Source organism: Pimephales promelas, chromosome 7, assembly GCF_988280905.1.
Source record: "Pimephales promelas chromosome 7, fPimPro1.hap1.1, whole genome shotgun sequence".
Classification (NCBI taxonomy): Eukaryota; Metazoa; Chordata; class Actinopteri; order Cypriniformes; family Leuciscidae; genus Pimephales; species Pimephales promelas.
The window spans coordinates 39411042-39438283 of NC_142775.1; the positions used below are offsets into that span (position 1 = coordinate 39411042).

Below are 27242 nucleotides of genomic sequence, written 5' to 3' on the forward strand. Positions count from 1 at the left end.
ATTAGCTTTTATTTTTAGATTCCATTTTGATTTTAATTTTAGTTAAAGATTTAGTCATTTTGTTGTGTTTTTGACATTTTAGTGTTTTTTGTTTTTGTTTTTAATATGCCTATATCGTTTATTTTAGTTATTTTAGTAAATCAAGTTTAAAAAAAATAAGTAAATAAAAAAAATAATATATGTTTTTTTTTCAGTTTTACATTTAGTTGTTTTACTACAGTATAAAGTTAAATTTTAAAATTAATTTTTTTGAAAATTCAGTTAAAGTTTTAGTAATTTTGTTGTTTTTTTAAAAAATGTCTATATAGTTTGTATTCATTTTTATTTCAGTTTCACATTGTTATTAGTACATCAAGTTAAACTAAATAAAAACGTTTACTTACATTTTATTTTTGTTAATGTTTATTTTTATACTGTACATTTTTGTTTTAATTTAAGTTTTAGTCATTTTGTTTAGCATTTTTCTCATTTTATGTGCATATATTTTTTACTTCAGTTTTAGATTTTTATTTTATTACGTCAAGTTAAACTTAATACTTTATTTTAGTTAACGTTTATTTTTATATTTTCCATTTTAATTTCAGTTGAAATTTTAGTAAAAAAATTAGTCATTTTTAGTAGTTTTTTAAATACGTGTAAATAGTTTAAAAAAATTCTTATTCAGTTTTAAATTTAGCAATTTAACAAAATTAAAAAGTTTATATTTTATATTACTTTATATTTAAAATAAATTATATTTTATATATACTTTATATTATCTTAGCTAACATTTATTTTTAATTTATTGAAAGTTTTGGTAATTTTTTGGTGTGTTTGTAAGTGTGTGTGTATAGTTGTGATGCTGGACCTGGTGGCGGTGGTGGTGATGGCGTCGATGATCTCAGTGATGCGGTTGAGGGCCGAGTCAGCGCCGATGGTCATGTCGGTTCCGCAGAAGTCATTATCGATGGACCCCACCAGACCCACGATGTTCAGGTGCCCGTGCTGACGGGCCGTCTCTGCCGTGATCCGACCTGTCCATCAGGAAATATACTTCACAACCATCCACACACTTCCTGTTGTGGCAAAATATTAATCAGAATGCTGCCGTTCATCAACATTTTCAATAAGTGTTTTCGACTTAGATCGGTAGCATTTAATGTTATTTTATTTTATTTTTTCCATATTACAGTTTAGAGTCTGTTATCAGTTGTGACTATACAATTTTAATGCCAGTTTTTATTTTAGTTTTATTAATATTTTGAATTACTTTTATATTTTTAGTTTTCATGTTAACTTCAGTTGCATTTGTAGTCATTTCATTATGTGCTTTTGTCATTTTATTCGTTTTTTTGTTTTTAATATTGCTATTTAGGTTTAATTTACTTCACTTTTAGTTTTCATTTATTTTCAGTTAATAATTTGAGTCTTTAATTTAAGCTTATTTCAGTTTTCAGTTTAAGTTTTTCAACCAATATTTATTTTTTTCCAGCTTTATTTCACTTAACAGAAATGTGTTGTCCCCCTGTGATGAAAATCCAGCTTTTAATGTTAATTATATGTGTATGTGGTGTTTTTAATCCGCTTTAACACACACCATGTGTAAGTTGATAAGTGGACAGAGTATTTCCTCCTTAAAACTGCAGTGAACCAAAGACAGTCTCAAAAACATCGCTGGTGTTTCTGATGTCACAAACCACCTTGTAACCAATCAGATCAACGTGTGGATCTCTGAGCTGTGTGAATGAGTGGAGGCGGGGCTCATTTGCATATTCATAGAACCGGGAATACTAAATGAGGCAAAGGTGTCGAGTTACATTCATGAAGACATTTTTTTTTTCAATTTAAATGTCATTTTGGTGATCAAAGATGAGTTTTAAGATATAAAATAATTGGAGAACTTTAATAGTTTTAGGTTTAATTATTAATTATAACCTCGACGAACAACTTTTTGCGAGTAACTTGTAGCAGTAACTAGCTGAGTGTAGCTGAACTTTACATTATGAGTAGTTTGGATCTTGAGAAACGACAATTTCAAAATGGTTTCCTGAACACTGATGAGTCATAAAGATTTATGATTCTTATCCTGAGGTGACTTATCATTCGACTGATCATTCATGAGCTTGAGTCAGCTTTCATGACCTTACAATACGTCTGTTTAGGGAGATGCATAGGAAGAGTTTGCTTGAAACCAATACATATTTTTATTTGAAAGCCAATAACCAATATATTGGTCGATAAATCCAAATCGTAAAATCTAAATAAAAAGGTTTTTATATAATATGTACGAGCCTGATTTCAAAAACAGAAGTCTCACCATTAAAATCCATGTCCCAAACACACAACTACAATGTTCTCATTATAATGTTATGTAGCCTTTATGACACACTATTCATATTTTATTTTTTGAAGTGATTCAATCATATTTCAAGCAATTCAAAGCCATCAAGTGTCTCAGCTGAGGGAAACAATATAATATATATTAGCCAAATGTTCTTATCGGGCAGATAACAATAGTAAAACTGAACACATGTTGGCTAATACATACAGGTGAAACTTGAAATATTAGAATATGGTGAATTATTTTTTAGTAATTCATCTTGAAACTAATATATTATATAGACTCATTACATGCAAAGTGAGATATTTCAAGCCTTTATTTGTTATCATTTTGATGATTATGGATTACAGCTTATGAAAACCCCAAATTCAAAATCAGAATATTGTGAAAACGCTTTAATAAGCCATAATCATCAAAATTATAACAAATAAAGGCTTGAAATATCTCACTTTGCATGTAATGAGTCTATATAATATATTAAGTTGAATTACTGAACTAAACGAACTTTTGCACGTTATTCTAATTTTTCGAGTTTCACCTGTATCACACATCCCTTTTTTTAGGGGTATAAAGTCGTTATTGTTGCCATTCTGTTTCTTAACCCTTGTGCATCAATTAAAAAAAGTTACACATAGGTAAAAAGACTGTCATAAAAATGTGACGCTTTGGAGAACAGACTTAAGTTTGGTATCATTTTAAAGAAGACCCTGTGCAGATTATTGCTGAAGTAAAAAAAATAGTAATAAGTAAATCCAAAAAAAGTTATATACTGTAGGTATAAGTTTATGAAAATTATTTATAAAAAATAAATCAGGTTGAACTCAAAACTGCAATAAAATCAAAGCCATACATCTAAATAGGTTGTGTTCCAAATTTGAGGATGATATCTCAAAAAATGATCTTTCGGTAACAGTTTGTTTGGGCGTAGTAACATATTTTCCCCATTGGGTGCCAGCAAAACCCCACTGGAGCTCACAGTGATTGGATTTGAATTTGCAGTTTTTCTCTCTCAGTATTACAAACACACACATATTTTTTTTTATAACACACATACTAACCACACTCTGACATCCATACCAACACACCCACACAAATATCATTGCATAATTTATCCAGTTGGCTCTATAATATGCCGAACCAGAAAACAGGAATAAAGCGATATTTGTTTTATAGCCCAAACTTAAAAAAAAAAAAATGGCACCATCTGATACAAAATATTAAAAAATAAAATTTTGAAGCCTTGCCATCAGAATGAAAGCCTCTTAACAAAGATTGCATAATTTTATAGTTAACTGAACCGGGGATTAAAAATGGCAGTTTTAATGGGTTTCAATGGGGACATTTTTAGGTGCTGAGAGGGAGTATTTTTTGTACCTAATGCAAAAAATGATGGTGAAATAATAAAATTCCAATAAAATACACACCTGTGCCAAGTTTTTTGCAGTTAGCTTTAACACAGGCAAAGTGATCAAAAGAACAAAACTGAAAAGGACAAAAATGCATATAATGTGTTTTCCACATGCTGGTGTGTGTTCGGTACCTTTCTCCACCAGCTCCTGCAGGAGTCCGCTCCACTCCGAGCGGAAGATGTGTGCTCCGGTCAGGCTGCCGTCTCCGCCACACACACACAGGTTACAGATGCCACGCTTCACCAGGTTAAAGGCCGCCGCTAAGCGTCCCTCGCGCGTGGTGAAGGCCTTACAGCGGGCGCTGCCGATCACCGTCCCTCCCTGTGGACGACAACACTGAGGTTACGTCTGATGTCTTAATCAGAGAGTTATTATGTGCAATGCTTCAGCACAGGCATAGATGCACGTCAGCGCCGCGCCAGAACAGTCACGTGCATCACAGCTTTAAAGGGACAGTTCATTTTGAAATTAATGTTTGGTATGTTTTATCTTACCTCAAGGGCATCCAAGATGTAGAAGTCTTTGTTTTCACAGTAGTTTCAATTTTGAAATTTTTAGGTCATAAAAATATAATGGAGGTCTATGGTCACCACCTCAAAGAGCGTGCACAGAGAAGTCCAAGTAAAACATGATTTAATGACACGTAAATGTAAGTACACATTGATGGCCTAAGGCACGAAACGAGCGGTTTGTGTGAGAAAACGAACAGTATTTATATCGTTTTTACCTCTTGTAATCACAGCCACGTCCAAGTGATCTTGTGGTTACAAGATGTAAAAACGATATAAATACTGTTCGTTTTCTCACACAAACCGCTCGTTTCGTGTCTTAGGCCATCAATGTGTGCTTACATTTACGAGTCATTAAATCATGTTTAATTTGGACTTCTCTGTGCATGCTCTTTGAGGTGGTGACCATAGACCTCCATTATATTTTTTTTTACCTAAAAATATCAAAATTGAAACTACTGTGAAAACAAAGACTTCTACATCTTGGATGCCCTTGAGCTAAAACATACCAAACATTAATTTCAAAGTGAACTATCGCTTTAAAAGAGACGTGAGCAGCCGTCAGCGCAGACAGGGTTTATTGAGCTCACGCACACACACAAACTTACCGAATGCACTCAGAAGTTAAAACTGTTCACCCAGAGAATGAAAACACTCTAATTCCTGCATGTCTTTCCAAAGCTATAAGTCGTTATTAAACACAGTAGGGGTGTAATAATATATCGTGTCACAATACAAAAATGCAACTATATATATCGTGGGTAGTGAATATCTGTAGTGTGTATAGTTCATCCAAAATGAAAATTACTGAGAGTTTAGTGTCAGTACTACATTAAACTACTATATATAATGTTGAATATAATGTATAATAATGCAATGGGGTGTATTTATGTGTCCTGATAATGCCAAATGCCAGTAAAAAAATGGCTTACATAATTTTAAATACAAGTAGACAGAGTGAAAGCATGTTCGTCAAAAATAATTGTGTTTTTTCAGCTTCAGAATCATGAATATTGTTATTCTGGTGTCTCTATTGTCCTGCTTTGGGTTTACTATTCATTTACTGTACGCACACAATGTAATATTAAAGTAAGCATTTTAATCTTTAACCTTTTAGCATATGTCAAAAATATCGTATTGTGAGTTCAGTATCGTGATATGTATCGAATTGTGACATGAAGGATCGTTACACCCCTAGACTAGTCTACATGCATGCGTGCAGCAAGTTTTCATAAAACACCACTAAAGTACCCGAGCCCATGTGACTCATGCACTATATTACAAGTTAAACAAGATGCTCAAAGCACTTCAGCAGCTCTGACATCAACAAACGGGACTGCAAATGAGACGAAGGTTTAGTGGAGATTCACTGACACACTAACAGCATAAGCGTTTGAGGTCACACGCGGGGGAATAAATGATGACCGAATCTTCACTTTTGGGTGAACCGCCTCCATAAACACTTTCCAACTGGATTATGTTGAAAAGAAGAATAATGGATGCAGTTGATCACAGAATGGTGGAAATCTTGAGTAAATAATAATATAATCACTATAACTCACTGCATACAGGACATTTCATACGAGCAAACCACTGCACTTGTATAGATCTTAAAGGGATAGCTCACCCAATAATGGAAATGATGTCATTAATGACTCACCCTCATGTCGCCCCAAGCCCGTCGGGCTAAATCTGAAATATCTTAAACTGTGTTATGAAGATGAACGGAGGTCTTGGGACGACATGAGGGAGAGCCATTAATGACATCATTTTCATCTTTGGGTGAACTAACCCTTTAACCCTGTCTGTGTTATTCTGATCTCTTTATGTTCCCAGGCTGAGTGAAAGCACATGCAGCAGGACAGCTTACCAGTGACCGGCCTAACCGGAGAACAGAAGAGAGAAGAGAGAGAGAAGAAACTCAACAAGACAGATCCTGTATTCAACTCAAGTCATCCTCATTTATATAGCGCTTTTAACAATGTAGATCGTCTCAAAGCAGAGATAAACATATGATTTAAGGTTTGGTTTTATAGCGGTTCTTGAATAATGTTATTTTGATTGATTCACTTCCGCACTGTGACTGCATACAGCAGGTAAACATCGCTTTCATTCATTCAAATAGAGCTGAAATAAAATATAAAGATTAATGACGGAGTGGTTCACTTTTAAAAAAAAAACTTCTGCTGATAATTTACTCACCCCCATGTCATCCAAGATGTCCACGTCTTTCTGTCTTCAGTCGAAAAGAAATTAAGGTTTTTGATGAAAACATTCCAGGATTTTCTCCATATAATGGACTTCAATGGGGACCAAACGGTTCAAGGTTGTAATGAGAGTTTCAGTGCAGCTTCAAAGGGCTTTAAACGACACCAGACGATGAATAAGGGTCTTATCAAGACCGCTCATTTAAAAAATAAATAAGTTTTATTAGCTCAAATGCTCGCCTTGCTCTGTGTTCTGTGACTCTCCTGTTCAAACTCGTTTATCAAAATGAACGAATCTTTTTTCGAATCATGACTCGAAGGGTACTAGATAAGATCCATATTCATCATCTGTAATTGTTTAAAGCCCTTTGAAGCTGCACTGAATCTCTCATTTGGACCTTGAACCGTTTGGTCCCCATTGAAGTCCATTATATGGAGAAAATCCTGGAATGTTTTCATCAAAAACCTTAATTTCTTTTCGACTGAAGAAAGAATGACATGGACATCTTGGATGACATGGGGGTGAGTAAATTATCAGCAAAAGTTTTTTAAAAGTGAACTTTTCCTTTAAATAGTGGAAATTCTGCCTTGACAACTAACTTGAATTACCTAAACTAAAGCCACAATAAAGCATAAATATCAACAATACAACAACTAATAGAATTGACAAAAACACATAACAAAATTACAAAAAAATGTAACAAAAAATTAATATGAGAACAGAAAATATAAAAGCTATATCTCAGTTTATAATATTTTTTTATAATAATAATTTAACCAATACACATTACCATTCAAAAGTTGGGGTTACGTTTATTGTATATATGTAAATATGTATATAAATGTAATTATGTTTTTGAAAGAAGTCTGTTCTGCTCACCAAGACTGCATGTATTGACCAAAAATACAGTAACAATTTGGAAATATTATTACAATTTAAAATAGCTTTTTCTATGTGAATATATAGTCAAATGTGATTTATTCCTGTGATTAAAGCTGAATTTGTAGCATCATTACTCCAGTCTTCAGTGTCACATGATCCTGCAGAAATCATTGCATATTTGCTGAATGAAAGTATTAAAAATAAATGATTCAAATCTTAGCCCACACTTTTGAACGGCCGCATACTTATGAAAGATGAGCTTATATTATAATAACTGTTTGAATGTCTTTGTTTTTCAGGTCCAAATGTTCTCAGCGAGCACAGGTGAAACTCCAAAAATCAGAATATGGTCCAAAAGTTCATTTATTTCAGTAATTCAACTTAAAAGGTGAAACTAATATATTATATAGACTCATTACATGCAAAGTGAGATATTTCAAGTTATAATTTTGATGATTATGGATTACAGCTGAAAACCTTTTCACAATATTTGGGGTTATAAGTCATAATCATCAAAATTATAACTTGAAATATCTCACTTTGCATGTAATGAGTCTATATAATATATAGGTTTCACCTTTTAAGATGAATTACTGAAATAAATGAACTTTTGCAGGATCTTCTGACTGGATGTAACCGGATGTGTGTGTGTCGGATGCTCTCACCAGCTGAATGATATTGGTGACACTTTGCCAGTTGGCCAGTTTAATGTTGTCTCCTCCGTCCACCAGTCCTTGATAGCCCTGAAATCAAAGTTAATCCTCACATTAATACTCATATATCACGAGTTCAAGTGTTTCCATCATCACACACCAGCACAGACTCGTGAAAGCATGATGTCGGCAGTACCTCATACACCAGATACACCTTGGCGCCCACATAGATGCCCATCCTGGTCACGGCACGAATCGCTGCGTTCATCCCTGACAGAGAACATATCCTTTAATCCTCATATTCAACAGTTTAATGATCACATCCCATCATAATAGCAATAATCAATAATAGTGAGTAAACACTTTCTGGATTTGAACACAGTGTATTTTAGGGATGGGCAACGATTAATCACATCCAAAATAAAAGTTTATGTTTACATAATATATGTGTGTGTGCTGTGTATAATTAATTTGTATATATAAATACCCACACATGCATGTATATATTTAAGAAATATTTGCATGTATATATATTTAAACATAATTAATATTATATAAAAATATAAAAATATAAAAAATTTTCTTAAATATACACATACATGTGTGGGTATTTATATATACAAATTAATTATACACAGCACACACACATATATTATGTAAACACAAACTTTTATTTTGGATGCGATTAATCATTGCCCATCCCTAAAATGCACATCTGACACGATTCCCCAAAACCTGTTCATTCAAACATTATTTAATAATATTCAATATAATACTACTTGTTTGTTTTAATTAATGCTCATTCACAATATACAGTTGCAAGGCTCCGAAAATATAAATAAATAAGACCGTATAAATATAAGTATGAGCAATATAAAATGTAATAGGGCTGTCAAACGATTAATCGCATCCAAAATAAAAGTTTGTGTTTACATAATATATGTGTATGTACTGTGAATAATTATCACACACATGCTTGTATACAGTATATATTTAAGAAATATTTTCATGTACATTAGATATAAATCTAAATATTTTATATATAATTAATATTTTTTCTTAAATATACATGCATATGTATATTTACACTCACACACACAAAATAATTATACACAGTACATACACATATATTATGTAAACACAAACTTTTATTTTGGATGCGATTAATCGTTTAAAAAATGTAACAATTATGACGAGTGGAAATATCTGTAGCAGCAGGATGTATTGCAGATAAATTAACAAAATAACATTAAAATTACTTAGTGTAAATAGGGTTCACAGATAGTGACCATGTACGTTTTTTACGTGCATGAAAAAAAATGGTTTTATTTAATTATAATAACCCTGTCTGGCATAATCAATCATCATATCAAATGGGGGTAAAATGTGCTTAATTTATATGGAAATAAAGCCACAATATAAAACAAAAATTCTTAAAATAGCGGTTCAGTCAGTGAGATTCACTGTTCATCTGGCAGATCCAATACTGTACTTACTGTACAGCTGCACAGACGTAGCTCACACTTTACACTTTTTGTCATTGTTACAGTGTAATAAGTCCTGAGTAATATTGAGCAAAGGGTTAGGGTAGGATTAGGGTTTGGTTGAGGGTTAGTTGCATGCAATTATGCATAATTTACTGATATTAAATACATGTAACATATGCAACAAGGATAGTTACCATGATTTATGTAGATCTTCAAGAATAATTAGTACAGCCTGAACATTCAATGCATGTTAAACTAAAAAAACAGCTGATAGAAAGTGTGTATCAGACAGGTGAGAGTAAATCTCAGTGTGGAAATCTAGTTTTATATAGGCTAAACCTCACGACATGAACAAACGCGCTGCCTATATAACTAAGTGTGTGTGTGTTTTTGGCCCTGCGTCACCTTGTGCGTCTCCTCCGCTGGTGAGTGCGGCGATCGCTCGCCCCGCGCCGGTCATCCGCAGCTTCTCCAGCCCCGCGGAACTCATTCTGCTCGCGTCGCGTCGATGTCTCCGCTAAACACGCTTCTGCGGAATAATAACAGTATACGGTTCGTATCCAGCGGGTCTCCAGCGCAGAGTAGACTGACCTTCCGGGAAACAAACGCAAGGACGCCCCTGACGCGCGCTGACGTCTCTCTCTACACTAGTTGCTCTGTGGGTTTGTCACGAATGCGACGCGTCGAGCTGCACGATTTCCTCATCCTGGAGCGACCGGAGGATCGGGAATATTGATGATGCTGCGGTGCAAATGTGCGGCAATAACCATAACCGACGCGCAACGTCATGGGATGTTATATAAACGTGTTGTGCGTGCTTTATAGGCGATGATTTAAGCTTGACATGTCCCTGTGAATACTGTGCACTAGAAAAATAAACTATTTTACATCTGTTAATTGTTTACACCTTCAATAGAAGAAAAATGATATAAAACTGTGTGTTTGATGTGCTCTTTTATACTCAGAATGGCACTTTGGAATGTAAAGAACTATATTACACAGTTATTTTATTAGCAAAAAATACCATAGGCTATACACTAAACAATGCTGGGTTGTTGTTTTAACCCACATTTGGGTAAAATATGGACAAACCCAAATGTTGGGTTATTTCAAATTTTAACCCAACTTCAACTTTCAATTTTATTGCATTTTTAACCCAACATTTGTCCATATTTGACCCAAATGTTGGGTTGAAACAACCCAGCATTTTTTAGAGTGTTCATAAAAAGAAGCCACATTTTTCACTTTTTAAAAATGACTTTAAATTATATCTAAATAATAGTTCGGATCAAACTAAAACTGAAAACAAGAAATGCTTTAAAAAAAACTGGATTTATGTCATTATTTATTTTAACTTTTTAGTAATATTTTTGTCAAATATTTTAGTTGATCAATTTATCATTTTCTGGCAACTAATGTTAATGTAATAATTTGAATATGTAATGCCTTGTCCTCGTGCTAAAGAATATAAAAAACGACAGAGGGAAAAACGTACTTTTTAAAACCCTCAGTCAAATATTTTACATTTGAATTAAAAATTAGCTTAGCTTCATTGGAAAGGAATGACACTTGGAGACTTTTGTCACGTTTACTTTGTAATCATAATGCAAAATCTGATATCTAACAAAAATATCTAAACCTTGACAAAAATTGTCTTTTGGAATGTCTAAATATGTATATAGATCTAAATTATGTCCAAAAAAACAAACAAACAAACAAAGGAAATCCAAAAGCCTCTCTACATTTATGCAGGGGGCATTAGTGGTTACACACATTACACATACATAAGTTTTCATTTTTTAACGTCTCCAGATGGAACTATTCTTAATAAAAAAACAATATTTTTTAAGGCCTTCACTCTATTTTAATGTGAAATATTGCATTTAATTATTGCATAATTATAAATGGATTTTTTAAATATAAATACTGCATATCATAAAATCCCCTCAAAATGCTAAATAAAAAACTATTGAACAAAAAAAATTAAAAAAAAGATTACATTTCAAGGCTTTGGTCACTGGTGACCGCTAAACGACGCGGTCCAGAGAGTTCATTATAATTTGCATAATTAAAAAAAAGCTAAACATTTGTTAATAGTTCATGCAATTAAGTGAATTAGGGAAATGTAACCGAGCTGTTTTTCTCAGTGCTTGTACAGTAATACTCCCTAGACCTAATGAACGATATAATGTGCAAATGCAATAAAACTTGTGAACTTTGAACATTCAACTCTATTTGAAATGATAAGTTATCTGGCCCTTAAACTCAGTTCTGCTTTATACGCATGTAAGTGATACTAGGCCTTATTTCTGTCTGTAAAGGAAACACAACATGCACAAGAAACCTCTTGACGAAACTTTAAAGACGAGTTCGTTGAGAGTTTAGTACAGTACATCAGTGTTTATTCCATGCAGTTGCTCTGCCTTGATTTACACACACTCCTGTCACACTGTACACAGGCGGTTACAGGGGAACTCCAGGATTGGTTGATCAGAACATCATTCAAGGAAGGAAAAGAGGCGAGACATGAAAAAGAAAATGACATTCTGCACAAGTAAAGTTCATTTTTGTAGTTGTTGACAATTCAAAATGGTTAACGTGAATAAGAGAGGAACGTACATTTTAGACAGCCGAACTGAACTCTATGACGCCCCAAATTAACAAATAATTTTGATTAACTTCTAAAAATGAATCATTGTAAGTTTATTACAATGATTAAATTTGAGCCAATGTAAAAATGAACATGCTTTATCTAATCAATAAAATTGTGGCAACAGATTACAAACAATATTATTCATTAAATTGAACAAATAAGAATTGAGTAATACTTAATCAAAATAATTCCTTAAAAGTTAACCATTTGGGAGGGAGGGGGATTTCTTTTTACTTTTATTTTAATTTTATTTTTAGTCTACTTGGTTTTCTGTTTTTGTAAATTGAAAAGCTGAAAATAAAGCATTAAAAAAAAAAGTTAACCATTTAAAATGAGTAAAGTTTACACCAAAAAATTAAACAAAAATATCTGAATAACAGACAGACGTCAAAGATTAATTAAGAACTCTTTATTTTATATTGCCAACATTGAAGACACCGGACATTAACAAGCAGAATCACTGAAGGAGAAAACCGTCATAATGGTGACTTAAATGTATGTTTTTTTATTAATTTTACTCATTTTAAATGGTTAACTTTTGAGGAACTAATTATTACTCAATTCTATTGTTAAATTGAATGAATAATATTGCTTGTAATCTGTTGCCACAATTTTTTTGATTAGGTAAAGCGCATTCATTTTATGAGAATGACATTTGAAAAGTGTCCAGATGTAATAAATGTACAGATATCACGTTCCCCAATTTCCATATAAAAATAACAACAGCACACGGGCGGAGAAAATAATAACCAAATGTTCATTTCTTTAAGATGCCATCTCACCTCGTCGGTAATACTTCAGAAGACGGAAAATACACAACAATTAACAGAAATCTTACTAGTGCATCAAAATAAATTAAGTTAAATGATCATGTAGACCAGCTACAAATAAAAAGACCGACATTTTTAAATTAAATTAAATTAAAATCATATTTTACAGGATTTGTGATAAGACTTCATATATCACTGACTAAAAACGCAGGTCTGATCTTTAGAGCAACACGTAAACGGAAACATTGAGGTTGGTGTGTGTGTATTCGGTTCGCCTTCATTACGATCAGACCATGTTAATAAAGTTCACCATCATACTGAACAGAAATGACAAACAAAAAAACTAAAGTACAGTCGTAATGGCTGATATTTTCCCCCCAATCACATTGGGAAATTGGCCCAGAGTTTAAAGTCAACATGAAACGCTGTTCACAATTTACTTGAAATATTTCGATGTGAAACTTGATCTTAAGAGAAAGAGATGACATTAATGAAAAATAATGAAACCGAACGCAAAATCAGATTTCATGTTGACGTAAAGTTTGTTTCCAGTGGCCTTAGCTTTGTTCATTTGCTCAACGATACTGTAGTTTTATTATAGAGTCACGTCTCGCAAGGCTCTTTTTAGTAAGCTGCAAGTAGATAATAACAAAAAGGAAAATAATAATACCATTCACAGTTTATTTGACATGCCGTGTGCTGTTCAGCAACACATCTGGAGGACCCGGCTGCATTTACTGATGATGAACGAGGCTTTTTAACTAGCACTAGAACGTCTATATCTAAACACAGGGTAAATATGAATGCTATAATATATAGACATGCCGGAAGATGCAGAGTCCCTTTCAGAAGGAAATGAAGAACATGTTTGCGAGGGAGAGACACACACGGCGCCACGTTCACACAGCAGTTTGATCCAGTTTTGTTCAGAAAAAACGATTGGATTTGCAAACTGTGCGTACTGGCCTCATTTTCAAACACAAACACGAGCAAACCGCTTTCCCTAGTGGAGACTCATTAGCACTGTAAAGCATTGAACCTGAGCATTAAACCAGCAAAAAGCACGGGAATTTTCCCTTTTTTTTTTTCTTTCCTGTTCCTTTTTTTTTTTTTACTGAAAAAAACTCACGGTGTAAAAATAACGAACTCATACCTGGAAAAATAGAGGTCTTTTACAAAGCAGTTTCTAATCCACCCGGCCTCACGACTGTCGACCTGTCCAGCCTGCTAGACAGTCATCCTGAGCGAACGCTTCTCACCGCCTGAGACGTTATTGCTGACGCTAACAGAGCTCGCTTAAACATCCCACACTACAAACACACAAACACACCATACACATTATTAAAGACGCTAGAGGGGATAGTTGAACCTAAAACTACAATCATGTCATCATTTAACACTCTTATGTTGTTATAAACCTTGCAATGAACTTTACACTCTTAATAATAAAGGTTTTTTTGCACCATTTCACCATCACAACAGACTGGGCCATCTGACCAATCAGAACAGAGTAGACCAATCACACCAGACTGGGCCATCTGACCAATCAGAGCAGACTGGGCCATCTGACCAATCAGAACAGATTAGACCAATCAGAGCAGATTAGACCAATCGCAGCAGACTGGGCCATCTGACCAATCAGAACAGAGTAGACCAATCAGAGCAGAGTAGACCAATCGCAGCAGACTGGGCCATCTGACCAATCAGAACAGAGTAGACCAATCAGAGCAGAGTAGACCAATCGCAGCAGACTGGGCCATCTGACCAATCAGAACAGAGTAGACCAATCAGAGCAGAGTAGACCAATCACACCAGACTGGGCCATCTGACCAATCAGAACAGAGTAGACCAATCAGAGCAGAGTAGACCAATCAGAGCAGACTGGGCCATCTGACCAATCAGAACAGAGTAGACCAATCAGAGCAGAGTAGACCAATCGCAGCAGACTGGGCCATCTGACCAATCAGAGCAGAGTAGACCAATCAGAGCACACTGGGCCATCTGACCAATCAGAATACAGTAGACCAATCACACCAGACTGGGCCATCTGACCAATCAGAGCAGACTGGGCCATCTGACCAATCAGAACAGAGTAGACCAATCAGAGCAGACTGGGCCATCTGACCAATCAGAGCAGACTGGGCCATCTGACAAATCAGAACAGAGTAGACCAATCAGAGCAGAGTAGACCAATCGCAACAGACTGGGCCATCTGACCAATCAGAGCAGAGCAGACTGGGCCATCTGACCAATCAGAACAGAGTAGACCAATCAGAGAAGAGTAGGCCAATCACAACAGACTGGGCCATCTGACCAATCAGAGAAGAGTAGGCCAATCACAACAGACTGGGCCATCTGACCAATCAGAGCAGAGTAGACCAATCACAACAGACTGGGCCATCTGACCAATCAGAGCAGACTGGGCCATCTGACCAATCAGAACAGAGTAGACCAATCAGAGAAGAGTAGGCCAATCACAACAGACTGGGCCATCTGACCAATCAGAGCAGAGTAGACCAATCAGAGAAGAGTAGGCCAATCACAACAGACTGGGTCATCTGACCAATCAGAGCAGAGTAGACCAATCACAACAGACTGGGCCATCTGACCAATCAGAACAGAGTAGACCAATCAGAGAAGAGTAGGCCAATCACAACAGACTGGGCCATCTGACCAATCAGAGCAGAGTAGACCAATCAGAGCAGACTGGGCCATCTGACCAATCAGTACAGAGTAGACCAATCAGAGAAGAGTAGGCCAATCACAACAGACTGGGCCATTTGACCAATCAGAGCAGAGTAACCCGATCACAATAGACTGGGCCATCTGACCAATCAGAGTTACTCTCGGAAAGGAGGGGTTTAGAGAGACCGAATCTAAGCTAACCGTTTTCAGACTCTTCAAAAAATGAGATGTCCAATGTATATTATGAGAAAACTAGTGTTTTTTGATCAAGTACGCATGTAAACAGGAGATCCCAAACTAAATTAGGAACCTTTAAAACAGCACATTAAAATAATTGTGTTTTCTTAAGAGTGAAGAACGTTTAAAAAACCCAAAAGAACCATTTTTCACAAAGACCCGTTCAAGCCATCAATGCCAAGAACCCTTATATCAAGAGTGTGTGATACTGATGTTTGAAATGACATGAACTATAGTGTTATTTTGGGGGTCTAAAGGGACACTGCATCTCCAGAACATCTACACGGTTGGTTTTCACGTCAAGTTAAAGATGACGGAAATAAAGAAACTCTTTAGGGATGAAGTCCTACTTCCTGCCGTCCACAAACAGTCCTGAGATGAGGAAAAAGCTGCTCCGGGTTCCTTTAAACACTGATTTGATCATTAAAGACGTTGTTCCGGTGGAGCAGTTTTTTGTTTTTTTTTACTTCCGTTTTGTCCGTAGAGGCGAGCAGCAGAAGCAGTCGTCTGATTGGCTGATCAAATGCCGACCAAGCAGGCATGCTGGGATTCATCCATAGATCTTGGAAGTCAAAAGGGCAAAAGAAACCAAAAAAAAAGACATAGTTCCTGCTGGTGCTCAAATTAAAGTTACCCTGAAGGGCGTCACGTCTGTAAACTCAGGAAGTCGCAGGTTTCAGAGGGACACGTCTCATGTTTCGGCTGTGGTCCCGTCATGGAATGGATCCTCAAGCTACACACTTAACACTTTCGTTCACGTACCTACGGACATATATACACACATTCTTGCAGACCACAATCATCTGAACCTAGCTAGCTAACTAACTAACCTGGTTTTGAGGTGCCTTGTTTTGTTGTGAACACTCCAGCGCTAATACTCGGAATCTATGCTCTTATTTTTTTTTTTGATGTTGGAATTCCGGTTCCTGATTTTTTTTTTTTTTTTGCATTTCCTCCAGCTCATAATAAAATAAATGAAGCGTTTTACTCTAGCTACATTATCACTTCAGAGGAATCTGCCTGAGATGCTCAGAGAGAGAGGGGGGGAGTGGTGGATTATGGGAAGGGCTGGATAAAATGGCGGGTGTGGCGTGGATTATTGCCGTGGTTTCCTCCGAAGGTTCACCAGGAAGAGGGAGCGCAGGGAGGCTTGTTCCTGATGGTGGCGTCGGAACATTCAGCATCCGAAGTGTCGCAGTCGGATTCACCGAAATGCAGCGGATTCTGAGCGAAACCATAAAGAAACAGGAAACGGTTCACATTTAGTCCAATTATAATCACACTAAACTGATTCAACAGGTTATGGTCTCGTCAAATGATTATTCTGCATAATATTGTCCTAATTGCAATGATGATTGTATGTTCCAATGAGTAAAGATTCATAGACGAATTGTTTGCTTGAGTCGGTTCATTTAAAGTGGAACAACTTTGACCTAAAATATTTTATACCTAAATAAATATTTTTTATAAATATTTAACATTAGTGAGTTCATATTGTAATAATTTAACAACTCATTTGGATGTTCACAGTTCTCTAATAATGGTTAATGGTCACATTATATGCAGGTAAAAAAAAATAAAATATTTTATAAAGTTTATTTCGATAATTTTTTATTTCATGATAATGATTTATTTTACTTTATTTCACATTTGTAGTAATTTGTAGTTTAAATATCAACTTTTTTTTTTACTAAGCGTTTAATTTTGATTGTTTTTATTTTAAGTTAAGTATTTATTCTAATAATCAATTTATTTAAAATAATATATCTTTTTTAATGTAGATTTGAAATTTAGTAATTGTTTTATTTTAGTTGTTTTTATTTTAAAATTATGCATTTCTTTAATTTTTTTCAAATAAAACATCTTTTTAGTAAGCATTTTATTTTGTTTTATTAAACAATATTTGTTCCATTGTAATTAAAATTTTATAATTATAATATTATAATATAAAATAAACCTTTTTTATTTTGTTTTTTTTATTTTGCATTTATTTAAACATTCTTTTTATTTAATATTATTTTTAATGTTCCATATTTTTCAGTGATTGCTTTAATTTAATGGTTAGTGTGTATATTATAATATTTATTATTTATTTCAAACATATTTTTAGTAATTGTTTTACTTTAATGGTTAATGTGTATATTATAATATTTATTCTATTTATATTTATTTCAAACGTATTTTTAGAAATAGTTTGACTTTAATGGTTAGTGCGTATATTATAATATTCATTCTATTTATATTTATTTCAAACATATTTTTAATAATTGTTTTACTTTAATGGTTAGTCTGTATATTATAATATTTATTTTATTTATTATTTATTTCAAACATAGTTTTAGTCATTGTTTTACTTTAATGCTTAGTCTGTATACAATAATATTTATTTTATTTATTTTTTATTTCCAAAATGTTTTATTGTTTGTTTTTTTTAAAACTTTATAGTAAGTGCTTTTAATTATTCAAATTTGTGAGATGTTTTTGACTGAACGACTAGCCTAGCATCAGCGTTGGGTGAAGTGGACGAGTGTACCTCGTAGCTGTGCTCGTCCGCACACAGTTTTCCCAGAGAGATCTGAGTCTTGACCCGGCGGACGGCGCACTCTTTATCCGACAGGCCGTCGGACTGCGTGGAGATGTCGATGGGGATCTCGGGAGTGTGGGACAGCAGCTCGTCCAGATGTTCCTCTTGACTGGCGCTGAGCGGATCCAGCGGCCCGCTGTGAGAATGGTCACTGGTGTTGCCCTCCTCTCCGTCAGACACCGACAGGTTCTCCGAACTGAAGGTGGAGTACGACTTAAAGCTGCTCATACAGCGGTGAGGACTGGAAGGAGACAACATTTGCTTATACTTTATTTGATTTTATTTGGTGCATTCAAGATGAAAAAATTTATGAAAAATGAAATTTGGCGCCACGTTATCCAATCAGGAGCCTCAATAAATTATTTTATGTTTGTCCTCAATAAATTATTTTGTAATATGACAATGCCTGGTGTGGTTCTAATGCACAAAAAAGCAACTATTGTATCACGTAAAAACTCAATTTCAATATGAGACATTTTCATTTTGCATTTAAACTTGATGAATCCTGACATTCTATAAGCTAATGCTACAGAAACACACAGATTTAAAGATTCACTCTTCTGGAGAAAATGCACAGCGAAAAGAGTAAATATTAATCATTGATCATAAGAGCGGACTCACCGTTGTCTGCGTGGAAAATCCACCTCGCTGTCAACCTCTCCCTCCTCTTCCTCAGAAGACTCGTCTCCCGCCTGACCGACACACGCAAAAAATGTCAAATCCATCATGAATAGACTCTCACACACAGTACAGTTTCACAATGATATTGAATGATAATTTTCTCTCAAAAATATTAACTGTTTTTAACATTGATAAAAATCCAAAATGTTTCTGGAGCAGCAAATTCGCATTTTAGAATGATTTAACCCTCTGATGGTCTTACTTTATGAGTCACGTCCTGGGCCTTCCCGGTCAGAAGTGACCGGAGGCCTAAAAATGAAACTTCTTCCATCCCAGTAAAACCAATGCAATTTATTTTTGTTCTATAATATTTATTCTTTTTAATTTAGTATTTTGAGACAATTTAATTGAATTTATTCATATTTATGCAATATTTATGGTCTATTTTTAATGGAAATATATATATTATTTTTAAAAAAATAATTATTAATTCGGTATTTTTTGTTTAATATAGAGTCTAGGCCTTCAGAAAAAAATATATTTTTTGAAGAAAATTAGCACCATCTGGTTACAGTATAGAGAAAGAGCGTAGAATCATGGTGTAACCACTAGATGGCATGTACAGCTCTCTATGGAGAGGCATGTGAATTCCCCGCTGTTTATGAACACATTTTTTTTTTTTTTTTGGTGGATTTGAATATATAATTGAAACAATCTCAAAAACTATTTCTTATTAAAAAATTGTAAAAAATAAATAAATAAAAAATTGATAATTTTTGTGTTTGTCAATTTCCCATTCACTTCCTATGGGGGTCATTTTTGACCAAAGACCAAAATCGTGACTAATTTTTTTACGACCACTTAGCATGCTCGGATCATGAACTAAATTTTTTTTGTGTGTTCACATACCGAATGCCAGAAATGTCACCAAGTTTCGTAACATCCCGATGAAGCTGTGATTTTTAAAAATTCAAAACAGATTTTTTGTAGTCTGAATTTATTGGTGAGTATGTGTATAAAAGTGTGCTTGTATGTGTGTGTATGTGGGTGGGTGTAAATTTTTTGCACTCTTGATGTTGTAGAGTGTCGCCCCTTTCCTGCGGTATACTTCTTTTAAGAATCGTGGCCGATTTGTAGATTGTAAAAACAAAAATTCAGAGAATTTTAGTTTTTGTAAATTTCCCATTCATTTCCTATGGGTCGGTCATTTCTGACTGAAGACCACGAGTGTGACTATTTTTTATGACCACTTAGCATGCTCGGATCATGACCTCAATTTTTTTTTGTATTTACATACCAAATGCCAAAAAAGTCACCAAGTATCATAACCTTCCGATGAAGCTGTGATTTTCAATAATTCAAAACAGACAATTATTCGGTCAGAACTGACCGAGGACCATCAGAGGGTTAAATAAAGATCTTAACTAAGAACTAACGAACATGATTTACACAACCAGTCATAAGTGGAATAATTACGTTTTAAATGTTTTAAAAAATGTAAATGTTTTTGAAGGTCTCTTCTGCTCACCAAGGCTGCATTTATTCAGTCAAACGCACAGTAAAAATAGGGAAATATTCATAAAATGTATTATTACAGATCGGATTTATATCCGTTTTGCAAAAACCCGGTGTAAATGGGATCGTTTTGATAAATCGAGATCTGAAGAGCCCCTAAATGTCACGAACCTTTCTGAGAGGTCTGAGCGTGTGCAGTGAGCTTCCCTGCTCCGGCTTCTCCGTGGTCTTGTTAGCGAGGGGCGTCCCCTCACTGGTGCTCAGCAGAGAGTAATGTGGGAGTTGTGGGTGACTGGGAGCGGGCGGCGTCTCCTGGCAGTGTGTGCAGCCCGGGAACGGATGAGCCTGACAGCAGGGGCACAGCGGCTCGGGGCCGGAGCCCACGAACGGAGGGATGGAGGATCTGCGGTGCCGTGAATCCGCATCCACCGCAGTGGAAATGAGATCGGGACTGGAGCCGGAGAGCCTCCGCTGGAGATGATCTGTCTGAGGGCTTCGGAGAGCAGCAGCTGGGCCGAAGTAGCGCAGGTTATTGGCACACGTCGCCACTGCGATCGCACGGTTCTGGACCGGGACGAGCGGCCCCTCGGGTGGAGGAGGATGATGATGATGATGATGGTAATTTTGCTCTTGTAGGGGTTGCTGTTCTTCTGAAGGGACTGAGTTGGGCTTCAGCGAACCTAGGAAATCGCTGTGGCTGCCTTTGCTGTTGGCTCTGCGGTGTCGGGGTTTACTGCGGTACCGGGTTTTCCCAGGCGGGGTGGACACTTTTGGGCTTCCTGACAGTGGGGACGGAGCCGGAAGAGGCTCGACGCTGGGAATGCCGTCGGAGCGCAGCAGATCCGGTCTGCAGGAGATCACATGCACGAGGTTAATGACCTCATCGAGAATTCATATTTCACATATTATCCAACCATGTTTGCATATTCACGGAAAGGAAAAAAAAAAAAATTTTCATTTGTATAATATGGTTTTTTTTTTTTTTGTCAAGCTTGTTTCAGTAAAACGTGATTTCGCATAGGTAAACGAGGGATTTCTGACAGTCAAACCACTTTGGGTTTTATATTAATTGCTTTAATTTTGAAATGATTTCATTATTATTAATTTTATTTAAACACATTTGCATGTTTACTGTTCTCAAATGTTGGGCAATGTTCACAAGACATTAAATTATTTAATTTTTTTTATTATGCATTTTATTAAAACAATGATTAATTGGTTTTTTATTGATTATTCACTTTTCATTTTAATATATATGTTTAATTGTTTTATTAAAAAATAATTAATATTATTTTAATGATTGTTTTTTAATTAAATATTTTTTTTATAAATTATTCACTTCATGAAACATTTGTTTCATTTATATTTAATTTATTTTTTAAATACATTATTATTGATATTTATTATTTTAACAAATGATGTAATTTAAACATATATTTATTTATTATAATATATATTAAATTATAATAATAATTGAATATAATTGTAATTATTATTTAAATAATTATTTTTATTTTATATATATATACATATATATTATATTATTTTTATTATATATATATATATATATATATATATATATATATATATATTATTTCATAATTATTCCTTTATTAAATTTCATTATTCATTATTTGCTTCATCAACTCATGAACTCCCTGCAGTTCCCTTATGAACCCCCAGGGGTCGTGAACCCCAGTTTCTGGAGTCGCTATAATATGATATAAACAGCACATAAGCCCATGTGTTCAGGGTCGGTCACCTCTTGGGCGGCTGTGTCCCTGTCTTATGGTTCATGCTACTCTTTTTCTTGATGAGCTTCTCGACAGCGTTGGGTCGCACAATGGGCCGGACCAGGTGGCGTTTGTACGTGCCGGGGTGCTTCTTCTCCACCGCCTGCTCCCTCCTGGGAAACATGGGAAAACACATGGGATACGTTCAGGTCTGTGCTAGAGGCTTTCAGTGAATGATCATTGTGTGCTCGTTCAGTGTAAATGTGGGTCACGGATGTTCTGGCATGAACTGCACGAGCCGGGTCGAGGTTTAAACAGATTAGATTTAATTACAGTTTCAGCGTTCAGGCACACACGGGGTTAGAGTTCAGAATCATTACAGCCTTTCATGAGTAATTGCAAGCCAATAAACGGAGAAACCCAGAGAGAGAAAGAGCACACACACGTTCAAAACTTGCTTATATTGCAAAGTACACACAGTTTCTGTATGCATGCAATATTCAGTTGATCTACTGTATTTGTTCAAAAGAGCAGATCAAACAGAGAGCAGTATTGTATCCCACAATGCAATGTGTACAGCCTGACCTTCCATTTCCAGTGTGATGAATAAACAAAGTAAAATCAGCATCAATTTTTAACATCTCTTACTGGATGCATGTTTTCATTACACTACCAGAAGTAATTCTAGCAATTACTAGATTAAAAACAAACATTGAATAACCACATGAATTTATAAGATTATGGATTAGGTTTCTTGATTTCTTGAATATTTCATGAACATTTTGGGATGTTTAAACTTGCAAAAATGCATTAGAGCTTGATTCATTACTGTGAATTAGTTCAAAGAATCATTTCAAAATGATTCAATTCAGAGATTTATTTAAATCACTCAAATATAAAATAAAAACTGCATTTTTTATGCATTAACATTGCAGTTTATGACTGTGTATTGTTATATTGGTGCATAAAAATGACTAAACATGATGTTCGCTTAGCTAAATCATGCCTTGATTATATCTGAAGCAGATTTTTACTGTGAGGAATAATTGGTTGTGCGTTTGAGACTCACTTGAGCAGCTCTTTCTCTCGCACCTCCAGCTGTAGCATGATAGCGCTGAGCTCCATGTACAGATTATTGGCCCGCTCCAGTTTCCTCTCATAATGCTCTCGGATGTCCAGTGCATGTCTGAAAGACACAGAGAGCACAGTGAGAACGGACACACACACACACACACACACACAGCTTCTGTCCGCTTTCGTCTCACTGACCGCAGCTCGTCTCTTCTGCGGCGGATGAGCTCCTCGTCCAGGCGATGGATGCAGGTTCCTTCACTCTTGATCTTCTCGAAATGCTTCTTCACCTCTTCTCTCCAATTCGCCTGTCACAGTTTTATTGTTTACGAAAACATTTAAAGTCATTTGCACTCATTGAAATTAATCTTAAAATTTAGGGATGCACAATATATCGGCCAGCATATCGGTATCGGCCGATATATGTTCATTTTTAATGTTATCGGCCTGGTAAGAAAATGTCGCCGATATATTAAAGCAGATAAATAATGCATTATTCCCTTCAGCTGAGACACTTGTTGAGCACTGTTTATGTTTTTGAATTTCTTGAAATCTCTATGATTGAAAAATTAAAATACGGTTCGGTACAACATGTGCTGCGCAAATCTGTCGTATCGGCAATACAACACTATAACATGAACATGGATTTAATTGTGAGACTTTTGTTTTTGTAATCAGGCTCTCAAAATTTGATAAAAATTTGGATTATATCGGTTATCGGCTTTCAAATATAAAGAATTATCGGTTATCGGTATCGGCCAAAATCTTCATATCGGTGCATCCCTATTAAAATTTAAGACAAACTTAAAATGAAAAAAATGTAAATGCGAAATTCTAATTTTGCAACTAACTGGAAAAAAAAGGTCCGAAGTAAAAACGCTAAAATTGAAAGAGAAATATATTAAAGCTAAATAAAATTATTTAAAAACTAAAAGCACATAATATTAAACTAAAATGAATTGAAAAGAGAAAATAGAAATATAAGATGATTCAAAACAATAATACTAAAATAGCATTGGTCACAGACACACACACATTTTTATGATCTATGGAAGGGAATCATAAAAATAAGTTCTTTCATGGTTTTAATAACTGTTAGTAGTAGAAACAAACCAGAAAATGAGTATTTTTGACTCATTTTTGACTCGTCCGTTCATAAATCAACCATCTTCACGTTGCATGTTTGTCGTTGCTAAATTAGTTCTGAATCGATTAGAGAACTAAGAACTGCTTCATGTTTGTTTCGCCCTCCTCCATTACCGAAGACTGCAGTGACTCTATATGGACGACTGTATGCAGACATCAGGATTTCCTCACCTGAGATTTGAAGTACGTCTCCTGTGGCGTCCCGAGCAGATCAGCGGAGGCGATGTCTAGATGTAGAAGGATCTGCCTGAAGGACGGACGATTTCTGGGTTTGCCCTGCCTACAGGTACAAGAACGACATCTCAAACAACCAATAAAGTCTGATTGGTCAATCACAGCAAATCCAGAACAATCTATCAAACACCCTAGCAAGAGAGACTGATTTACCTTTCAACCGAGTTTTCAACAACTTTTTTCCAGGCTTTTATTTAATTAAAGGGATAGTTCACTTTGAAATTAAGGGCATCCAAGATGTAGGTGTCTTTGTTTCCGCAGTAGCTTCAATTTTGATATTTTTAGGTCATAAAAATATAATGGAGGTCTATGGTCACCACCTCAAAGAGCATGCACAGAGAAGTCCAGATTAAACATGATTTAATGACTCGTGAATGTAAGTACACATTGATGGCCTAAGACACAAAACGAGCGGTTTGTGTGAGAAAACGAACAGTATTTATATCGTTTTTACCTCTTGTAATCACAGCCACGTCCAAGTGATCTGAGGGCGCGGGAGGTAAAAACGATATAAATACTGTTCGTTTTCTCACACAAACCGCTCGTTTTGTGTCTTAGGCCATCAATGTGTACTTACATTTATGAGTCGGTTAATCATGTTTAATTTGGACTTTTCTGTGCATGCTCTTTGAGGTGGTGACCATAGACCTCCATTATATGACTGAACGGTGTTACAAACCAATAGTAGTTGCTTAATATTACTCAGTACTTACATAATATAATTACACCTTAAAATAAAAGGTGTAACCCTTCATTCCATAAACAGCAGCATTAAGGTTTTCCATTATAAATGCAGTCTCACCAGGTCTGTTTCATAAGGATCTTGAATCCGTCGGGACACGTGGACGGCACAGGCAGATGGAGGCTGTTACTCCCCACACCCCAGATAATGGCGGAGGAGTCCACGTCTTTATAGGGGATCTCGCCGGTCAGCAGCTCCCATAACACCACACCGAACGACCTGCAAACACACAGGTACAACTCTAGAGTCAGGGGTCGGAAAAATGAGAGAGTGTTGCACGACCATTCAAATCGAACAATGGAAATCTTAATGCAAATGGGTGGAGTGTCCCTTTAATCGTGCAGCTCTACAGTGTCTTAAATCACACTCAAACATTAGTTAACACTCACCATATGTCTACTTTCTCTGACACTGGTTCATTCCGGATCACTTCGGGGGCCATCCAGGCCACCGTACCCGCAAAGGACATCTTCGTACTCTTGTCACTGAGCTCTTTAGATGTGCCAAAGTCTGAGATCTTCACGCCATCATTCTGAGTGACTAGCACACTGTAAAAAAAAACACACTCAGAGGTAAGGTGGAAAATTTGCACACATGCACATTAAATCTATGGATGGGAATCATTAAAAATTCAAATGTTCTGGCTATAATTTCAACAATCCATTTTTCTTAATGGTTTTATTAACAACTCTTTTAGTACTTTAGAAGAATCAAACCAGTAGCTAACGAGTCTGAGACTGATTTGTTTCCTATTTTTTTAAATTGAGTCCTTTTTTAGCAATTCATTATAAAGGAAGAGTCTGAACTAAGGCTGATGAGTCTGTCTTTGGTAATAAAGTTTTTAAAAACAAAAAAAAAGTGTTTTTCAACAGTTTACATGTGTACAGTTTTTACACTTGAATTTGTTTTTTTTTTAAGAGTCTTCTGCTCGCCAAGGCTGCATTAATTTGTTCAAAAATAAAGTAAAAGCAGCAATATTAGTACAGTTTAAAATAATCTTTCTATTTGAATACATTTTATTTCTGAAGGATCATGTGACATTGAAGACTGGCATTTAATGCTGAAAATTCAGCTTTACATCACAGGAATAAATTACATTTGACTATATATTCACATAAAAACCAGCTATTGTAAATTGTAATAATTCACTTTTTTTTCCCCCAAAAATAAAATTTTTGGAATATAGTAAAAAAAAAATTGCAATATAGAAAATAGTATTTTTCATCCAATAAATTGCAGCCATCAATTTCAAAAATATTTTTAAAACATAATTATTCAAAACTTAACTAATTTAATATATGTCATACTTTTATTTTGAAATATTTAAATAAAATAGGTGAACAGTTAAAAATTCAACAGTTTTTGTTATGGTACCAAATAGGTCTGGAGAACTGGTTTTCAGGTATTGTTATTGAACGGAGGCTGAGGAGTCTCACTTTGGTGACTTGAGGTCTCTGTGGATGATCTTGTGGAGGTGCAGGTAGTTCATGCCACTGGCGATCCCTGAAGCCCAGTCCACCAGCAGTCGTGGAGAGATCTTCCGGCCGGCCCTGAGGACCTCGTACAGCTGCCCCTGTGCACAATACTCCATGATGATGCAGTAACACGGCGCCTGCGTGCACACACCCCTGAGAGACAACACCACAGCAAGCTTTAGCGTCAAACACACTGACGTTCAGGGGAGGGGATGCAAGGAAATATGAACTTTTTTAGATTAACTCCAAGGCACGTTCACACCAAGAACAATAACTATAAAGATAACGTGCAAGTATATCAGCGTCCA

General features: G+C 35.4%; 2 protein-coding genes across 5 annotated transcripts in view; both read right to left on the reverse strand.

Annotated features, from left to right (window-relative positions):
• The window catches only part of pfkla (phosphofructokinase, liver a), a 30419-nt gene extending 20185 nt beyond the window's left edge, over positions 1-10234 (reverse strand). Inside the window, exons 1-5 of the mRNA XM_039683149.2 lie at positions 9874-10234; positions 8178-8251; positions 7994-8071; positions 3861-4050; positions 848-1013 (exon numbers count right to left, since the gene is read on the reverse strand). Coding sequence (XP_039539083.2) covers positions 848-1013; positions 3861-4050; positions 7994-8071; positions 8178-8251; positions 9874-9958 — 593 coding nt within the window. The 5' untranslated portion in view covers positions 9959-10234. The remainder of the gene's footprint in view (positions 1-847; positions 1014-3860; positions 4051-7993; positions 8072-8177; positions 8252-9873) is intronic.
• A 1614-nt stretch (positions 10235-11848) lies between these two features.
• Positions 11849-27242, reverse strand: part of map3k13 (mitogen-activated protein kinase kinase kinase 13) — a 53151-nt gene continuing 37757 nt past the window's right edge. For all 4 annotated transcript variants that reach the window (XM_039683509.2, XM_039683507.2, XM_089133468.1 and 1 more), the window contains 11 exons: positions 26896-27087; positions 25849-26007; positions 25520-25678; positions 24655-24763; positions 23536-23645; positions 23336-23452; positions 22296-22439; positions 20705-21380; positions 19019-19089; positions 18347-18638; positions 11849-17037 (listed from right to left, as the gene is read on the reverse strand). In XM_039683509.2, coding sequence (XP_039539443.2) covers positions 16936-17037; positions 18347-18638; positions 19019-19089; positions 20705-21380; positions 22296-22439; positions 23336-23452; positions 23536-23645; positions 24655-24763; positions 25520-25678; positions 25849-26007; positions 26896-27087 — 2131 coding nt within the window. In that variant the 3' untranslated portion in view covers positions 11849-16935. The remainder of the gene's footprint in view (positions 17038-18346; positions 18639-19018; positions 19090-20704; positions 21381-22295; positions 22440-23335; positions 23453-23535; positions 23646-24654; positions 24764-25519; positions 25679-25848; positions 26008-26895; positions 27088-27242) is intronic.